At 46.7% G+C, this 16,526-nt stretch overlaps 1 protein-coding gene and 1 long non-coding RNA gene across 7 annotated transcripts in view; one reads left to right on the forward strand and one right to left on the reverse strand.

Moving 5' to 3' along the window:
* The window catches only part of VPS35L (VPS35 endosomal protein sorting factor like), a 118,237-nt gene that overhangs the window by 89,636 nt on the left and 12,075 nt on the right, over nt 1–16,526 (forward strand). For 5 of the 6 annotated variants that reach the window (XM_053213381.1, XM_027043142.2, XM_015067202.3 and 2 more), the window contains 2 exons: nt 6,708–6,847; nt 13,529–13,694. In XM_053213381.1, coding sequence (XP_053069356.1) covers nt 6,708–6,847; nt 13,529–13,694 — 306 coding nt within the window. Of the gene's footprint in view, nt 1–6,707; nt 6,848–13,528; nt 13,695–16,212; nt 16,273–16,526 lie in introns of all 6 variants that reach the window. The other variant, XR_003415260.2, reaches the window with a different exon arrangement.
* Nucleotides 1–16,526, reverse strand: part of LOC128313652 (uncharacterized) — a 38,168-nt gene that overhangs the window by 4,211 nt on the left and 17,431 nt on the right. The gene's annotated exons all lie outside the window — the stretch shown is intronic.

Raw genomic sequence — 16,526 nt, forward strand, 5'->3', positions numbered from 1 at the left:
GTTTCCTCCCTTCGAAAAAACAGCCATTGTTAACATTTGGGATAGTTTTCTTAATTTTTTTTTTCTATAGGTTCATTTAGAAATACTCCTTCATTCTCATGCTTTACCTCTCTTCTGCTCTCCTTCCCTCCACTTCTGTCTATATTCTTATATATACACGCAGTCCCCACCACCCTTAGGAATGGGATTGTGTCTTCTGCAATGTTTTTATTTTTTCTCTTAAAAATTTTTAATGTTATTTTTGAGAGGGGGGTGGGTAGAGAGCGGGGCAGGGGCAGAGAGAGAGGGAGACACAGAATCCAAAGCCTGCTCCAGGCTTTGAGCTGTCAGCACAGAGCCCGACGTGGGGCTCGAACTCACGGACCGCGAGATAATGACCTGAACCGAAGTCGGCCGCTTAACCGACTGAGCCACCCAGGCGCCCCTTCAATTTGCTTTTTTCACTTAGCAGTAAATATTGGTCTTTTCTCCCCCTGCTCCTTCCCACTTAACCCATGTCAGTACATAAAGATCTACCCCATTCTTTGTAATGGCTGTCCAGTGTTCTATGTCATTTCCTTTTCTTTTTGGAAGTGCTATAAATTATTTCCCCAGCCCCCCTCCATTTTTCTCCTAAACTCCTATTGAAAAATATTTGGACCCTTTCCAGTTTTTTTGCTCTTGCCAACAATGAGCAACTGGCGTCTTAATTCTGAACATTTTGGAAGTTTTCAGTAGTTGTCGAATTGGTGGATATTTTAGTCCCTGAGAATGTGGAACCCTATCTGTCGTTCAGACAGAGTCCTATGTAGAACCTTGGTGCACAAAACAGATAGGAATGGTCTATTCAGGCGAGTATGCCTGTGGGAGGCCACTAGCTCTTGAGTTGCCTTTGGGGATCTGGAAAAGGCTTCAGAGCACAGGCTGAGACCTTCTAAACCCTCCAGAAGAATCCATTCAAGTGGAGCTGTCTAGAGAGCTTGAACCCTGAATTATGCCTCACTTCATCAAGCAACTAATCAGAGAGGAACCTTCCTGGCGCATTGGCTGTGGGGAGCAGGCCAGTACCTGGGCCTCTGGAAGGTGTGTGCCACCCTTAGTGCCTTGCTTGATGCACACGAGGAGGGTGGATGTCCCTTGGAGCAGCAGGAGTCTGGAGTCCCTGGGCTGTGGGTGGGCGCCCACCCCTGTTTAAGAAGGAAGGGGTTACTATTCAGATACCCCCTTTGATCATCTGCCTTGTCTACCTTACAGCCTCACTTGTTCTTTTGCACATTTCTGTGATTGAAAAGTTTAGAACATTACATTGCCTTTGTATGTATGCTAAAGAAAAATTATTTTTAGAAATGTAAATTAAAATTCCAAGCAGTAACTTAGCGGTGAGTGAAAGATCCCAGTTTCTTTCACCCTCAGCCACAATTCCTATATCACAGTTAATACTTTGGCATTCTAGTGCCTCACTTATTTTTATGCATCTACATAAGGATATACCCGTTTTTCTTACAAAGATAGGATCCTGCTGTACACAGGTATATAACGGTTTGTGCTTAAAATATTATAGGCATCTTTACATAGATGTACCATGTTCTGTTTATTAGCCACATCATTTCCAGGATATGACAATGCAACAGTTTGTTTTTTATTTTTTTAACATTTTATTTTTATTTTTGAGAGAGAGACAGCATGAGTAGGGGAGGGACACAGAGAGAGCGAGACACAGAATCTGAAGCAGGCTTCAGGCTCTGAGCTGTCAGCACAGAGTCTGACACGGGGCTCGAGCTTGTGAACCACAAGATCATGATCTGAGCTGAAGTCAGATGCTTAACTGACTGAGCCACCCAGGTGCCTCCCCTGACCCCATTCTTTATCTTGGGTAATGTGGTTCAGTACATTTAAGGCAGGACCTAGGAATTTGTATATATTTTTTAAGTAACAGCTGAGTGAGACCTGATAGTTCATGTATCATAAAATCCATCCTTCTACTAAGTGTACAATTCACTGGTTTTTAGGACACTCACAGAGTTGTGCAACTATCATCACTAATTCCAGCACATTTTTATCACCCCAAAAGGGAACCCTGGACCCACTGAGTAGTCATTCCTTTTTGCTCCTCCTTCAAGCTCCAGGCAGCTGCCCGTCTACTTTTTGTTTCTATGGATTTGCCTGTTCTTATTATTTTATATAAGTGCAGGCTTACAATACAGGTCTCTTATGATTGATTCCTTTCATTTAGGATATGATTTTAAGGTTCGTCCGCGTTGTAGCCTGTATGTAACATGTGTACACAGTATCCATGCACACTTAAAGTTGGAGGAACCGCCAGGTCCTGCAGAGTACTTCCCATCGGCCATATTAGGCCTGGGAACCTGTATTTTTAGCAAAGCTTCTGATGCTTCTGCTAAAGCAATTTTGGAAAACTGGCTTCTCGAGCAGCTCAGCCCCTCGTACTGAGAGCAGGGACGGTGGCTCTGCTTGCCCTTCACCCAGAACCCGGCAGCGCTGAGGGACATGTTGGCTCTGGCACAGAAAACAACAGAATGCTGCTCTGCAGAGGAGTGGACACCCCACGAAGAAGGATCTCACAACAGAATGGACGTGGGTCCGGCCAGGCAACCCTGAGTGGTAGTTTTGGTTTTTATTTTTAATTCCTTTTTTAAAGTAAGATGTGGAAAAGAAGCCCGGTTGTCCAGTGAAACCTCAGAAGATCCAGTGGAAAAAGATAAAGCATAGGGAGGCTGGTACATATGCTTGCTTTTCCCTCCCCACGCCCCCCCCCTCCCCCCCCGGTGAAACAGGAATAATAGTGTTTATGGACTGGAATCGGATTTCTCCTTTTTCTGTAGGTCTTTTACAAAACAAAACAAAACACATGTAGCCCATTTTATCTTGGATTGTCTTCCAGGGCTTTTAATAGCCACAAAAGTGTTCTATGGTATTGACGTCATTATTCTGAACTCTAGGAGGAAAAACTTTTCATATAAAATAGGATTTGAGCTCTAATTACGAGATCAAAATTGAGAAGTCTCCTGGATAAGATTTTATATATGGAGTAAGTCTTCTAAGGATAGAAATAAAAATCTGCTTTGGAACACTCTGGAACATTGCCCCAACCCCTAAATAACTGTTTATTTTAGCCCTCTCCTTTGGAATGGGAACTGAGTGGGGGGCGTTTGTGAGGAACAGGGTGCCCTGCACAAAGCTGCGCCCTCTTTAATGAGGCATAATAATGGGCACTTTTCTCGTGGCCACTTGGTAACAAGCACATAAATAGAATAAATAAATGGTCTTTGGCGTTGTTCTGAGCAGAATTTTCATTTCCGCTGAGAGAAGCTCTTCACCTTGTTCATTACGGACTTAATGTTTTCACCAGAAAGCAGTTCCTGTAGAGCCATGGGGACAGAGAGCTTTTCCCACAGAAGGAAGACAGCCAGAGCCGGCGTCCAGGCCTGCCTGTTCCCAGAGAGCTGAACCTCAGCGCTTGATTCAGCTCTGTTTCTTGTGTGGTGTGGTTACGAATGAGGAACATAAAATGTATCATTATAAGCATTTTTCAGCGTACAATTCATTGGTTTTAGGTACATTCACAATGTCATGCGACCCTCACCACCATCCATTTCCAGACCTTTTCATCCCTCCAAACCCAATGCAACCTGTACCCTTTACACAGTAACTGGGGAGAGGGGAATATTCTACTTTCTGTCTCCATGCAGTCAATACCTCTGCCTCATAAAAGCAAAATCCTACAGCATATGTCCTTGTGTTGGACCTGTTTCACTTGGTGTAGTGTTTTCAGGTCAGACCTGTTTCACTTGGTGTAATGTTTTCAGGGTGCATCCATGTTGTAGCATGTATCAGAATCTGCTTCCTCTTTAAGGCTGCATAATAATCCTGTTGTATATATGTTCTACATTTTCCTATCCGTTCACCTGTTGATGGACGCTAGGGTTGTTTCCACCTTTTGGCTAATGTGAATAATGCTGCCGTGAACATTCATGTACAAGTATCTGTTTGAGTCCCTGCTTTCATTTCTTTTGAATGTGAACCTAGAAGTAGGATTGCAGGCTGAGAGCATAATTCTATGTTTCGCTTTTTGAGGGACCACCAAAGAGTTTCCCATGGCAGCTGCACTGTTCTACTTTCCCACCAGCAGCTTCTCTACATCTTTGCCAGCACTTGTTACTTACTGGTTTTTGTTTTTATTCTTTGTTTTTTTATGGTGCCCATCCTGAAGTTTTCTCCCAGTGATGAAATCTCTGGGGGATTGCACTGATTTGCATTTTCCCAATGATTATTGATGTTGAGCATCTTTTCATGTGCTTGTTGACCATTTGTGTATTTGGAAAACTGTTCAGGTCCTTTGCCCATTGTTAATCAGGTTACTTGTTTTGCTGTTATTGGAGAATTTCTTGATATATTCTAGATATAAACCCCTTATCAGATCTATGATTTGTAGGCTTGTGTTTTTTTAAAAAAACACGAATTTGGGGCACCTGGATGGTTCGGTCAGTTAAGCATCCGACTCTTGATTTTGGCTCAGGTCATGATCTCACAAATCATGAGATCAAGCCCCTGAATTGGGCTCCAGGCCGACAGCACAGAACCTGCTGGGGATTCTCTCTCTCCGCTCTCTCTGCGCCTCCCCCACTTACATACGTGCATGTATGCTCTCTATCTCACTCAAAATAAAACATTTTTTAAAAAATAATGCAAATTTTATTGTATTGCTCAGTGCGGGTGATGGCCTTTAAACTCTGCTCAGCTCAGTCTTTGACCATCCCTGGGCTACTCTGATTTGGCCACCCCCTTTTTGAGCTTATTTCCTCATGTGGGCGTTGAAATCATTGTGCCTTTCCCATAGGACTGCTGGGGACTACGAATACAAACTACCTAAAACAGGGCTTAGGAGTGTCTGTGGTCCCTTTAGTAGTGTCATTTACTACTGTCTGTAGGCCGAGATATCAAGTGTCTTTTCCCAGCGCCCCTGTATTTAATCTCTTTCTATACAAGATCGACATCAGCTGCTTTGTGTCCTCCCCGTCCCCCCTCCACCCCCAGACCAAAGGACACAACAGGTTCCCCGTAGGTAGGTGTGAAACAGTGTGATCAGGTCAGTCTCATCACCCTACTGATGTTGTCAGCTTTCACCCCCTTTTCTCCTTGTGTGTCCACAGTGCCTGGTCACCGTTGGTGCTTAATAAATTTGCTGAGGTGAACGTAAGGGTGTGAGTTCAGTGTGGGAGAGAGCCTGGGAAGGGAGTATTCAGGACCAGAGGTAACTTTATAGAGAAAACTCTGAGAGAATGGCCTTTCCTTAACATGTTTGTTTTTGGGTTTTTTTTTTTTTCTTTGAAGAAGGAAGGGAGGGAAGACCAAAAAAGCCCACATCGAGCTGCAGACAACATACTCTTCTCATTAAGTGCAGGGCTTTGTTCCCAGAGGGCAGGCGTTTGTTGTTGGGTTTGCCCCTCTGGGCTGCTGGGTGGGGCTCCCGCTTGGGTTCAGGATGCTGTGTGCCAGCGCACTGTTCTCTCCGCATCGCTGGAAGTCGTTTCGGAGTGGAAGTATATTTATGTGGACCATGTAAACGTTTGATCTTGTTGGGTAGTTTAAAATTTCACTTGTCAGGTCAGTGTTTTGTCTGTTTCGACCTTGAGGCTTTTTCTCATGTGGAATACTTTGGCATTTCTCTTAAGAACTCTCTCCCTCTCCACCCCCACCTCCAGTCCTTGCTTGTCTCCCCGTCCGTTCCTCCCTGTCTCTGTCCTCCTATTGCTGCCTCCCTCCCGTCTCCTCTTCCATCCCTCTCTTCCTCTGCTCGCCCCTTCCCTTGCTTTCTCTCACCCTTTGAGGTCTTCTTGTTTTATAGACAATTTTGTGATTTAAAAAATATTTGGGGCTCCAGGGTGGCTCAGTCGGTCAAGTGCCGGATTCTTGGTTTAGGCTCAGGTCATGATTTCAAGCCCTGAGTTGTGCTCAGTGCTGACCGGGATTTGCTCTCTTTCTGCCCTTCCCCTGCGCACTCTGGCTCTCAAAGTAAATAAATAAACTTAAAAAAAAAAATATATATATATATATATATATATATCTTTATCTCCCAAGTGATTCTCAGAACTATTTACCTAGTCAGAAGCCTCAGAAGCTTGTGTGTGCATGTGCATGGGCGTGCACATGTGGATTCCTTCAGAGGGTTCAGTTACTTTAACAAATATGGTGTAACAAACATGGTGCTGGAGTAGACCCAGGCAGACCAGAGTTTGCACCCCACTCCACGTCCCATGCTGGCACCTCGAGCATACCCAGGACACTGCTGAAGGAGCAGGCATGTGGCCTTCCTCCAAAGGTGAACGGGAGGGTTTGGTGAACCAGTCTGGGTTGAGCTGTCTGCCCCGGCAGCTACGATTTCTTGGCTTTCTGTAAAAATTGGCCACTTGTTTATTTCACTTAATTATCAAAGCCACCCTGATGGAGGTTCTTTGAGCTGAATTGCTCAGTGAAGGAAGGAGGGAGAGAGGTGGAGATGTGAGGCAACAGCAGTACCCTCTCCACGGAATGTTCTACCAGTCGGTTAAGGTTGCAGAAGCCCTCCAGTCGGACCTGCCCACTGTATCTGGCCCTCAGCATGGCCTGCCTTCCATGTAACTCGCAGGACAGGCCTGGCAACCAGGTGAAGAAAGCAGACCCTGAATTTTTCAGAGTTCTCATACACAGACTTTTCTTCTGTCTTGCAGCCGATGCCTTCTTCAAAGCCGCTATAAGCCTCATTCCGGAAGTTCCAAAGACAATTAATATCGATGGAAAGATGCGGCCGTCAGAATCATTCCTTCTGGAATTCCTCTGCAATTTCTTTTCTACTTTATTAATAGTTCCGGTACGTTTCGCCAGAAGAGCCATAGGTGATGTCCTTCTTTGATCTGCCTCATGTACATCTTTAGCCCTAAAAGTGCAGGGACATTCTATCTATGTCTATGTGCTGCTTTTCTAGTCAGAGGTTTACAATGCTCAGTGTTTTGTTTACTTTTATTTAGTAAATAATCTCCTCCCTCAACACGGGGCTCGATCTTAAGACCCTGAGATCGAGAGTCACATGCTCTACCAACTGAGCCAGCCAGGCATCCCTAAGTTACTCAATGTCTTTTCCATTCATTTTGTATCCTGGGTGTATTAGTTGTGGTTCTGTACATAGTCAAGTGGGTGCCACTTAGGGGTTAAGGACTGAGGCCTCGGACCAAGATGCCTAGGGTGGAATCTCCCCTCCCCCTCTTCCTAGCCCTGTAGGCTCAGGCAATTATATAACATGTCTGGGCTGCAGTTTCCTAATCTATAAAATGGGAGTAATAATAGTGTCTTCATCTCCAGGTCATTGTGAGGATTAAGTGAGTGAGTATACACATGTGGTTAGAATAGTCCAACCCTGTAAAAGGTGATGGTGATGTTCTTTTGATGGCAAGTACTAGAAACCAAAATGAGATAGTGGAGATCAAAGAAGACATTGTTGGAAGGATGCTGGGGTTTTTTCTGGAACATTCTGATGTGCAGTCGGGCTTGGGCTGGCAGGAATCAGGCTTCTGTCTCTCCAGACCCAGCACCAGGACCCTCACCCTAGCAGAGGTTCTTAACCTACGGTCTCCCTGCTTGCTTCCTGAGAGTCTGGCAGGGCAACCATGAATTTAGATGAGAAAAAAAAAATCTCAATTTTTACAAATCTCTGTGAAACTGAAATTGGCCCTTTGCTCCCTTGTGAGTTTTTTGGTTTTTTTCCATCGTGAGTTATATAGGCAACGAGCCACAGTAGCAGGTAGTCACCGGGCTAGGAATTTGTCACCAAAGAAATCAACCGTTTGTTCATATCACATTTAAGGTGACAGATATTTCAGAAGACTTAATTAAACATACTCACCAAGAAGTAATAGAATACGGTATAACAAATACATTGAAAAAATATTTTGACAAGTATATTTTAGCATAATTGCTAATCAAACATACTCATCAAGAACTAATAGAATACATTATATAACAAATATATTGAAAAAATATTTTGATGAGTATGTTTTATATTTCTTTTGTGGTCTTGCATATTTTATTTTCTGCATTTATTTTATTTTTTTGTTTTTATTTATTGTATTTTCTATATTACAAGTCATATCCTGAGGAGCCCATAGCCTTCACCGGGCTGTGACAGGGTCCAGGTACAAAACATGGTTGAGCCAAATGTGTACAGGAATCCGGGATCCGTACTAAAATACAGATTCTTGGGACCCCCTCCCAGAGAGGTTGAGTCAGTAGGTTAGGATGGGGCCCTGAATCGGCACTTTTGAAAGCCTCCTGAGTAGTTCAGGTGTGGATGGTCCAGGACTGCACTTGAAAAACATCCCTCTGCACCCAGGCCAGGAAGCAACTCTCTCTCATGAGTACACAGTTCCTTTTTGGGGTGACAGAAATGTTCTCAAATTGATTGTGGTGACAGTTGCACAGCTCTGGGAGTATACTAACCACTGAAGTGTGCATTTGGAATGGCGTGTGAATTCTCAATGGAGCCGAGGAGACAAAGAGTGACTTAGCTTCCAAGTGTCCAGGTTGAAATCCCAGGTTCTGGGGAGACAAGATGGCTTGGTCAGGAGGCAGTGCTCAACGCCTGACCTCATTGTTTTCAAATCACCTTTCTTAGTCCTTTGTATAAACAGTTTCTCTGTATTTTGGAGAGTCTAGTTGTCAAGTGAGGGGACCAAAAAAAAAAAAGAAGAAAAAAACCACAGCATTTCTAAGGAGTAATCTAAGCTGATCAGTGTCATTGTTTGTTGGTTAATTGGGATGCATTTTCCTTCTACACATGAGATTTTCTTCATGTTAAAAATCAGAGACTGGACGAAAGCCTTGTGCTTGGAGTCAGAAACTTGAGTGCCGTCTGACCCAGTGACTCAGCAGCCTTATGGCATTGGGAACGTTTTGTAACTCTTCAGAGCCTCAGATAATTGTCACCTTTCTAAAATGTCACCCAAATGCCTGCCTGGTGGGGCTGCTATGAGGTTGAATGAAACAGTTGATCTGAAAGTACTTTTGACCCAGAAGCTCTGTCCCTGGGGTTGCATGCTGATGACCAGTGGGTGGCATCCAGCCCAGAGACACGGTTTTTGGCCACACAATGATGGAAAACATTTGGTATGAATTACCCACGTTTAAAAATTGGTAGATCACAGAAAAACCCAGCTTTTTAGTTCCTCTTGAGAAATCAGATCCTGCCATGTGGGGCCCACATTCTCCGACCCGCGGCAGCTGGCCCATGCTGTGGAGGGAGGAAAAGGCATGTGCACTCTCTCCAATTCCCATGGGTGCCTCTGGACCCATTTCTGTCACCTGCCTGGTCCATTGGCATTCACCAGAACGTCCCCCTGGCCTCAGCGGATTGTCTCGTTCCTGGTATCAGTGTGCACGCTGCTATGGGGGTTTAGTAAAGATCAGGAGATGAATAGCCTGTGTGACTGCCTGCCCTGTGTCCTGTGCTGTACTGCAGACCTTCAGCAGCCTTCAGTCTCTGGGACTCCTCCTCCAAGCCTTGCAAAGTAGGAATCACTGTGCCTTTTTCACGTGAGGCGCCCATGCTGGAGAGCCCGTGCAGCTTGAGGTTGCACAGCTAGTGAGCAGCAGAGCAGCAGGTCTGTGCTGCTCCGGAGTCTGTTCAGCACCATCTGAGCCTGAAACGTTGACAGGGCACTTTATCAGCTCAAGGCTGAGCCTTAGCAACCCTCCATCCGTCCTGTGGGATACAGCATTAGTAATAAATATGGAAGATGTTCAGCCTGAATAGCCGAGGCTGGGGTCTCCGGGGCCCCAGGATGGGCCTCACGTGAGGCACGTCTCTTGGAGTAGGTTTAGTATGAAGGCAACTCCCGCATCCCGCTTTTACCTGGTTCAGATCATATCCTTTCGTGTCACAGCTTTTATTTAATTTTTTAAATTTAATTTTATTATTGTAAGAGCATTTAACAAGAGATCTACCATCTTAACACATTTTTAAGTATGTGATACGGTATTGTTAACTACAGGCACCGTGTTGTACAGCAGCTCTCTAGAGTGTCTTCGTCTTGCTTAATTGAAACTTTAAGCCCATTTTTAAAAAACTTTATTTTGAGAGAGAGAGCAAGCGTGCAGAGACAGAGACAGAGCGTGCAGAGACAGAATCCCAAGCAGGCTCTTTGCTCTCAGCACAGAGCCTGATGCAGGGCTCGATCCCATGAACCGTGAGATCATGACCCAAGTCAAAATCAAGAGTTGGACACTTAACTGACTGAGCCACCCAAGTGCCTCATAAGCCCATCGATGAATAACTCTCCATTTCCTCCTCCTCCTAGCCCCTGGCAGCCACCATCTATTCTTAATTCTGTGAACATAACTGTTTTAGATGCCTTATGTAAGTGGAACCATGAGTATTTCTCTGTGATTGGCTTCTTTCACTTACTGGCTTCCAGGGTTCATCCATGTTGTTATATTTGACAGAATTTCCGTTTTTTTTAAGGCTGAATATTAATCCATTGTGTATGTATATCACCTTTTCATTATCCACGCATCCCCTAGTGGGCGTTTAGGTTGTTTCCACATCTTGGCTACTGTGAATAGTGCCACAGCGAACATGAGAATACTGATACCTCTTTCAGATCCTGATTTCAACTCTTCGGACGAATACCCGGAGGTGGGATTGCTGGACTGCTGAATCATATGATAGTTCTGTTCTTTTTTTTTTTTCTTTTGAGAGAGACAGCGTGAGCAGGAAAGAGGGGCAGAGTGAGAGGGAGAGAAAGAATCTTAAAACAGGCTTCACATCCAGCCTGGAGCCCACTGTAGGGCTTGATCTCCCAATTGTGAGATCATGACTTGAGCCAAAATCAAGAGTCAGACGCTTAATTGACTGAGCCATCCTGGCACCCTGGTAGTTCTCCTCTTAATTTTTCAAGGAACCTCCATGCTGTTTTCCATAGTGGCTGTACCATTTTGCGGTCCCACCAACCGTGTACAAGGCTTTTAAAGACTTCATTTTATTTGTTTAGAAAAAAAATTTAAAGTCATTTTAAATGCAGAAATAAACATTTCCCCAGGCCAGCCTCTCTTCGGCAAACGGTGTCACTTTCGGAGCATTTTGAAGTAATCTGCTGTGGTGTTAGCAGCGGTCAGCCTCTTGGAGGACAGACTTCTCTATAACATTTGGTAGGACATACAGACTTGATTGAACAGGTTCAGTGTTACCACTTCAGAGGCCTAATTTTGATTCAGTTAAAAATTGTAGGCAATGGAGGAGCTCCTGGGTGGCTCAGTTGGTTAAGTACCCGACTTCAGCTCAGGTCATGATCTCGTGGTTTTTGAGTTCGAGCCCCCTTCGGGCTCTGTGCTGACAGCTCAGGGCCTGGAGCCTGCTTTGGATTCTGTGTCTCCCTCTCTCTGTGCCCCTCCCCTGCTCACGCTCTTTCTTGCTCAAAAAAAGCAAAGGTTAAAAAAACAATAGTCACAAAATAGCTGGCTTACATGTAAGGCTTCCCCTAGTTAGCCAGCTCCATAAAGTCAGAGAGGGGCAAGAAAAATACAGTATTAACAGTTAGGAATCTCTGCTCTGGAGCCAGACTGTCAGAGCTCAAGCCCTGGTTCCTCCACCTACCAGCAGTGCCACTTAACCATTCTGTGGCTCATCTGCCATCTGTGAAATTGGGGGTGGGGGGGGGTGGTCATGATCATATCTAACTGGAACACAGAAAAGCTACGATAGCCACCATAAAACTTAGCTACTGTTATTCGTCTTTGTAGCCACCTCAGCGCCTGGCACACAGAAGGTGCTCAAACTGTAATCCAACCACCATGACTTACTGGGTGCTTGCCTGCACCCAGCACTGTCCTAGAACCAGGGACAGGGCGGGACACCGTTCACACTGTGTTCCCAGGGCAGTCCTGGCTGTGTATCGGCAAATACGGCAGATGAAGTGTCTGTCGTGCTGGGTTACAGGCGACGATGAAAGATAAGCATAAACAAGAGATATTGTGGGGCAGTTCACTGAGAGGGAGTGAGGAAGTCACTTGAGAACTGCACTGCAGAATTACAGACAGGACGGTCTGTGATGGAGACTGGGGGCCGGCGGTGAGCAAGGCTCTGAGTGGCTGATCGGAGAAGGCCTCGCTGAGGAGCTGGCGTGTACGATGGGATCTGGAGGCTGTCGAGGAGCCAGTGTGACCAAGTCTTGCAGATGAAGATTCCAGTCGGGGGGTGCAGTAGGGCCGGGAAGCCAGCCATCCTTGGCACGCGAGCTGCCGGCCGCAGCATCCTCTGCGCTTCCGTGGAGATGTGTGTGGGAGACTGGCCCCTGGGGACCGCCTCACCTGGGCTCCCTTCTGGTCTCCAAGTCGTTCAGCCAGCGGCAGGACCAACAGCAGACTGGAAGGCGGGAGGAGAGCGAGTTTGGGGCATCCGTCCCCTGATGCGGCCGTGGGTTGGCAGCGGCCTTGTTCTTCTACCCGAGGCTGCGGCTCCTGCTAGATGCCGTCTCCAGCTGCGGGTCTTGCACTTCCGGTCACGCCCCTACCCCCCTTGTGCTTTCAGTCCAGGGTCGGTAAGGGCTTCCTGCTGTCGTGAGGCCCCGGGTGCCTCGCCTGTCCTTCCTCTCCAGCTCCCTTCACGCTGCCCCTGTCTCGATAAATAATCCTTCTTGAACTGGTCCTCTCGGAACCATTTTGAGCATGCCCACTGTGTCCTGGCAGGATTCTGAGTGGTCCAGCTGGGCCCAGGAGACATAAAGGTGCTGGCTGGAGTGAATGAGGGGCAAGGTGTGGCCACCGGGTGAGCAAGACGATGGCGGCAGAGCTGGGCACTGACTCTTGGCGGTAGGCCTCCATGGAGCATGTTCAGAAGGGGAGCCACAGAAATGCAGGCAGCTTGTTGGAAGTGAACTAAGCTGCTGGCTTCGTGGCATCCGGCACTCTCTTCTGATTCATTTCAGCATCTGAGGAACACCATTCTGCGCTCTGCCTCTTGGGTTTTTTCCTCTCCCAAGAGAGCGTCCTCACGTTAGCTGTTAATGTCACTGAACGCCCTGAAGAGCAAGGCTATATTTAACGCTGGTGCCCTTGCTGGTGACAGTGATCACTGGGGGCTTACGCAAAGCAGGTGGCTTCCGATGTTGGATCTGCTACAACACCCACAATCTTGCTTTTGGAGTCGGAGGAGCAGGACTTTTTACTGCTTTACACATACAACCAGTGTGTAATTTTGGAAACAGGCCATTAAGCTGACAGGTAACTTAGCTCCCTCATTCCTTGGACCCAAAGAGGCTCTCCAAGCTCATCTCCCCAGACTGGGGCATGCTCGTCGGCAGGATGAACGTTATCCTGTCCATTTTCTCAGTGGTGTTTGAGCAGGCTTGTGAGTGGGCTCACCTGCAAAGTAGCTGGCACTTCCATTCCCCGAGAGCTGCTAACGGGAGGGACCCGGGCTTCTGTCCTGGTGGATTTTTTGTTTTTTGGTTTCTCCTCCTGCTTCCTATCTAGCATTATTTATCCTTTTTTGGCTTTCCGCTAGGATCATCCAGAACATGGGGTCCTGTTCCTTGTCCGAGAGCTTCTCAACGTGATCCAGGACTACACCTGGGAGGACAACAGTGACGACAAAATCCGCATCTACACCTGTGTCCTGCACCTCCTATCCGCCATGAGCCAGGAGACCTATCTCTACCACATAGACAAAGGTAGCGGGGGCCCCTCCCACTGGACTACACCAAGCTGGAATTTCACGAAAGTCCAGTAAAATGTTTTTGTTTTTAAATCCCTTAGTGTTTTACGAACCAGAAACTTCTAGTCCAGGGTCTCACTACATGTGCCCAAGTAAGAACCTGAGCAGATCCCTGAGCCCCATCTTGCCCCTTCTCAATTGGGAACCCCAAGAAGAGGCCGGAGAATTTTGTCTATAACAAATATCCAAAATCATTTTGACGACCTGACAAGTTTAGGGGAGCACTCCAAGCACTCACTCCGCGCTCTCTCTGGTGTGCTGCAGAATAACCTAGAAAGGTGGTTTGATGTCCACAGGCATGAGCTTCTCCCAGGCCTGCCCCTAATCACAGACTCAGGTGGGACCCTGGGTGTTTTTACCTAGTTCTTCAGGTGATGCTGAGGCTCAGGGAATCCCTATTTCAGATGCTCAGGAGGAAGGAGGTGGCCTTGCCTCCCCCACGTGCTACCAGCCATTCTGCATCTGCTGCCAGGAATTTGAAAGCAGACTTCTCACATCCTGGATGTAACACAGGACAGTCCCAATTCCAGACATCTGCCCACTGAGCCCAAGCACCCACCTGCTTGTCAGACCCTCCGTTCTAATTATCGGTTTTCCCAAGATGGCCCTATTGTTGCGAAAAGCGCGTTGGCCAGTAATTGCATACTTTAGGGTTTAGGCGACGGTCTCTCCACTTGGAAATTTCTGGAAACACATTTGCAGTGCTAAGGGAGGGCCTTCTGCTACAACTCTCACGCTTCCTCTAGCTGGCATTTGGGGGCTAATAGTTAAGATGTAACTTAGGGAGGCAGGTTGATGTGGATGATGACAGCACCCGAGACTTGAGCTCCTACTGCGTGCCAAGGCCCACCCCAGACTCCACGGATCTTTCTTCTGTACTCCTTACGGCCCTGAAGCGTGTAAGACAGGCATTTACATCCCCATTTTATGTGTGAGCAAGGGGAGACTCCGAGAGACGCCATGGTTTACTCCAGGGCCTGTGGCCGGTTATTGGTGGAGGTGCAAGTCACACCCTGAACTGTGGAGCATGCGTCATGCTGCCTCCTTTTATAAAATAACAGTGTTTTAATTAAATCATAACATATGTCAGACATATAGCCAGCTGGAAAGCTCAGTGAATCATCACAAAGTGAACACACCCAGGTAACCCCCACCCAGATCATGCCCCCACCCAGTCATCGCCCCCACTTTCCCCTCCAGGGCATACCACTCTGCTTCCAGCATCACAGATTAGTTTGTACATTTTCGACTTTTGATGTCAGTGAAATCGTTTAGCAAGCATTCTTTGGTGTCGAGCCTCTTCCACTCGATACTCTGTGTGTGTGAGATTCACCTGTGCCGTGCATAGCTGGAGTGCATCCTTTTGCATTGCCGTGTAGTATTCCACCCGGTGACCATACCAGAATTTATTCATTCCCTCTGGGATGAACATTTGCAGCAGTCCTGGTTCTGGCTGTTGAGGGTAGTGCTGCTGTGAACACATTTTATACATGCTCTTGGTGTACATTTCCACTGGCAATATGCCTACGGGTGGAATTGATGGCTCATTGGATTTGCTTATGTTCGGCTTTGGTAGATACTGTCTCACAGTTTTCCAAAATGGTTGTACCAATTGACACTCCCACTAGGCATGAATGAGTGTTCCCTTTGTTCCCTCCGTGTGGTCAGTCTTTTTCATTTTGGCTGTTTTAGTGAATGTAATTTGCATTTCTCAGCAATGAGATTGAGCACCTTTTCCTATATTTGTTGCCTTTTTTTATTTTTGAGAGAGAGAAAGGGGGGGGGGGGGGCAGAGCGGGGGAGACACAGAATCCAAAGCAGGCTCCAGGCTCTGAGCTGTCAGCACAGAGCCTGATGCAGGCCTCAAACCCACAAACCGCAAGATCATGACCTGAGCTGAAGTCGGACACTTCACTGACTGGGCCACCCCGGCTCTCCTATTGGTTGGCATTTTTATTTCCTTTTTTGCCAAGTGCACTTGTAACAGTAGAGACACTTCTGAGGACCAGGCACTGACCTGGAATTGGGTCTGCAAACTTTGGGCCCTGTTAGAGGGGTAAGCCCTTTCCTGTCTCCTGTCCTCTCCTCATCCTCCTATTTGAGCAGATTCGTTTAACCCTCTGTCTAAACTATACAGCTGGCAGACTGGGAGCCAGAGTGCAAGCAAAGGGAGTGTGGCTATGTGCAATAGACAGGAGTCTAGATTTCTGGCTTTTAGAGAAGAAAATGGAAGGCTGGGTGGGTTGTTTTCCTTCTTTCTTGGCCCAGCTGTGTTTACTCTGGATGTGCAAGTGTGACCTGACAATTGTCTTAGGAGGAGAGAGGCCCAGGGGGCCAAGGGAGGCGCTTTGTTTCCCCACCCCTTTCTTATTCTAGGCAGCCTTTTACAGTGTTGAAACAGGTTAGAACTTCTCAAGAACTAGGGTCAAATTTTTTTGCATTTACAAAGAATTCCTTTGCTACTTTCTTTCTAGATTAATCCGATGACATTCTGAGATTTCCTGGAGCAAGAACTCCAGTGCTCTCCTACAAATGTGAGAGAGTAGATGTGTTTGATGTGTGAGGGAAAGTTTCCTGTGTATGGAGTGTTCCTTTTTTATTTACTTTTTATTATATTCTTTTATTTGAGAGAGCGCATGCAAGTCGGGTAGAAGGGCAGAGGGAGAATCTCAAGCAGGCTCTACGCTCAGCGCGGTGCCTGACACGGGCTCAATCCCACGACCCTGGAATCATGACCTGAGCTGAAATCAAGAGTCAGACACTCAACCAGCTGAGCCACCCAGGTGCC

Source organism: Acinonyx jubatus, chromosome E3 (assembly GCF_027475565.1).
Source record: "Acinonyx jubatus isolate Ajub_Pintada_27869175 chromosome E3, VMU_Ajub_asm_v1.0, whole genome shotgun sequence".
Taxonomy (NCBI): Eukaryota; Metazoa; Chordata; class Mammalia; order Carnivora; family Felidae; genus Acinonyx; species Acinonyx jubatus.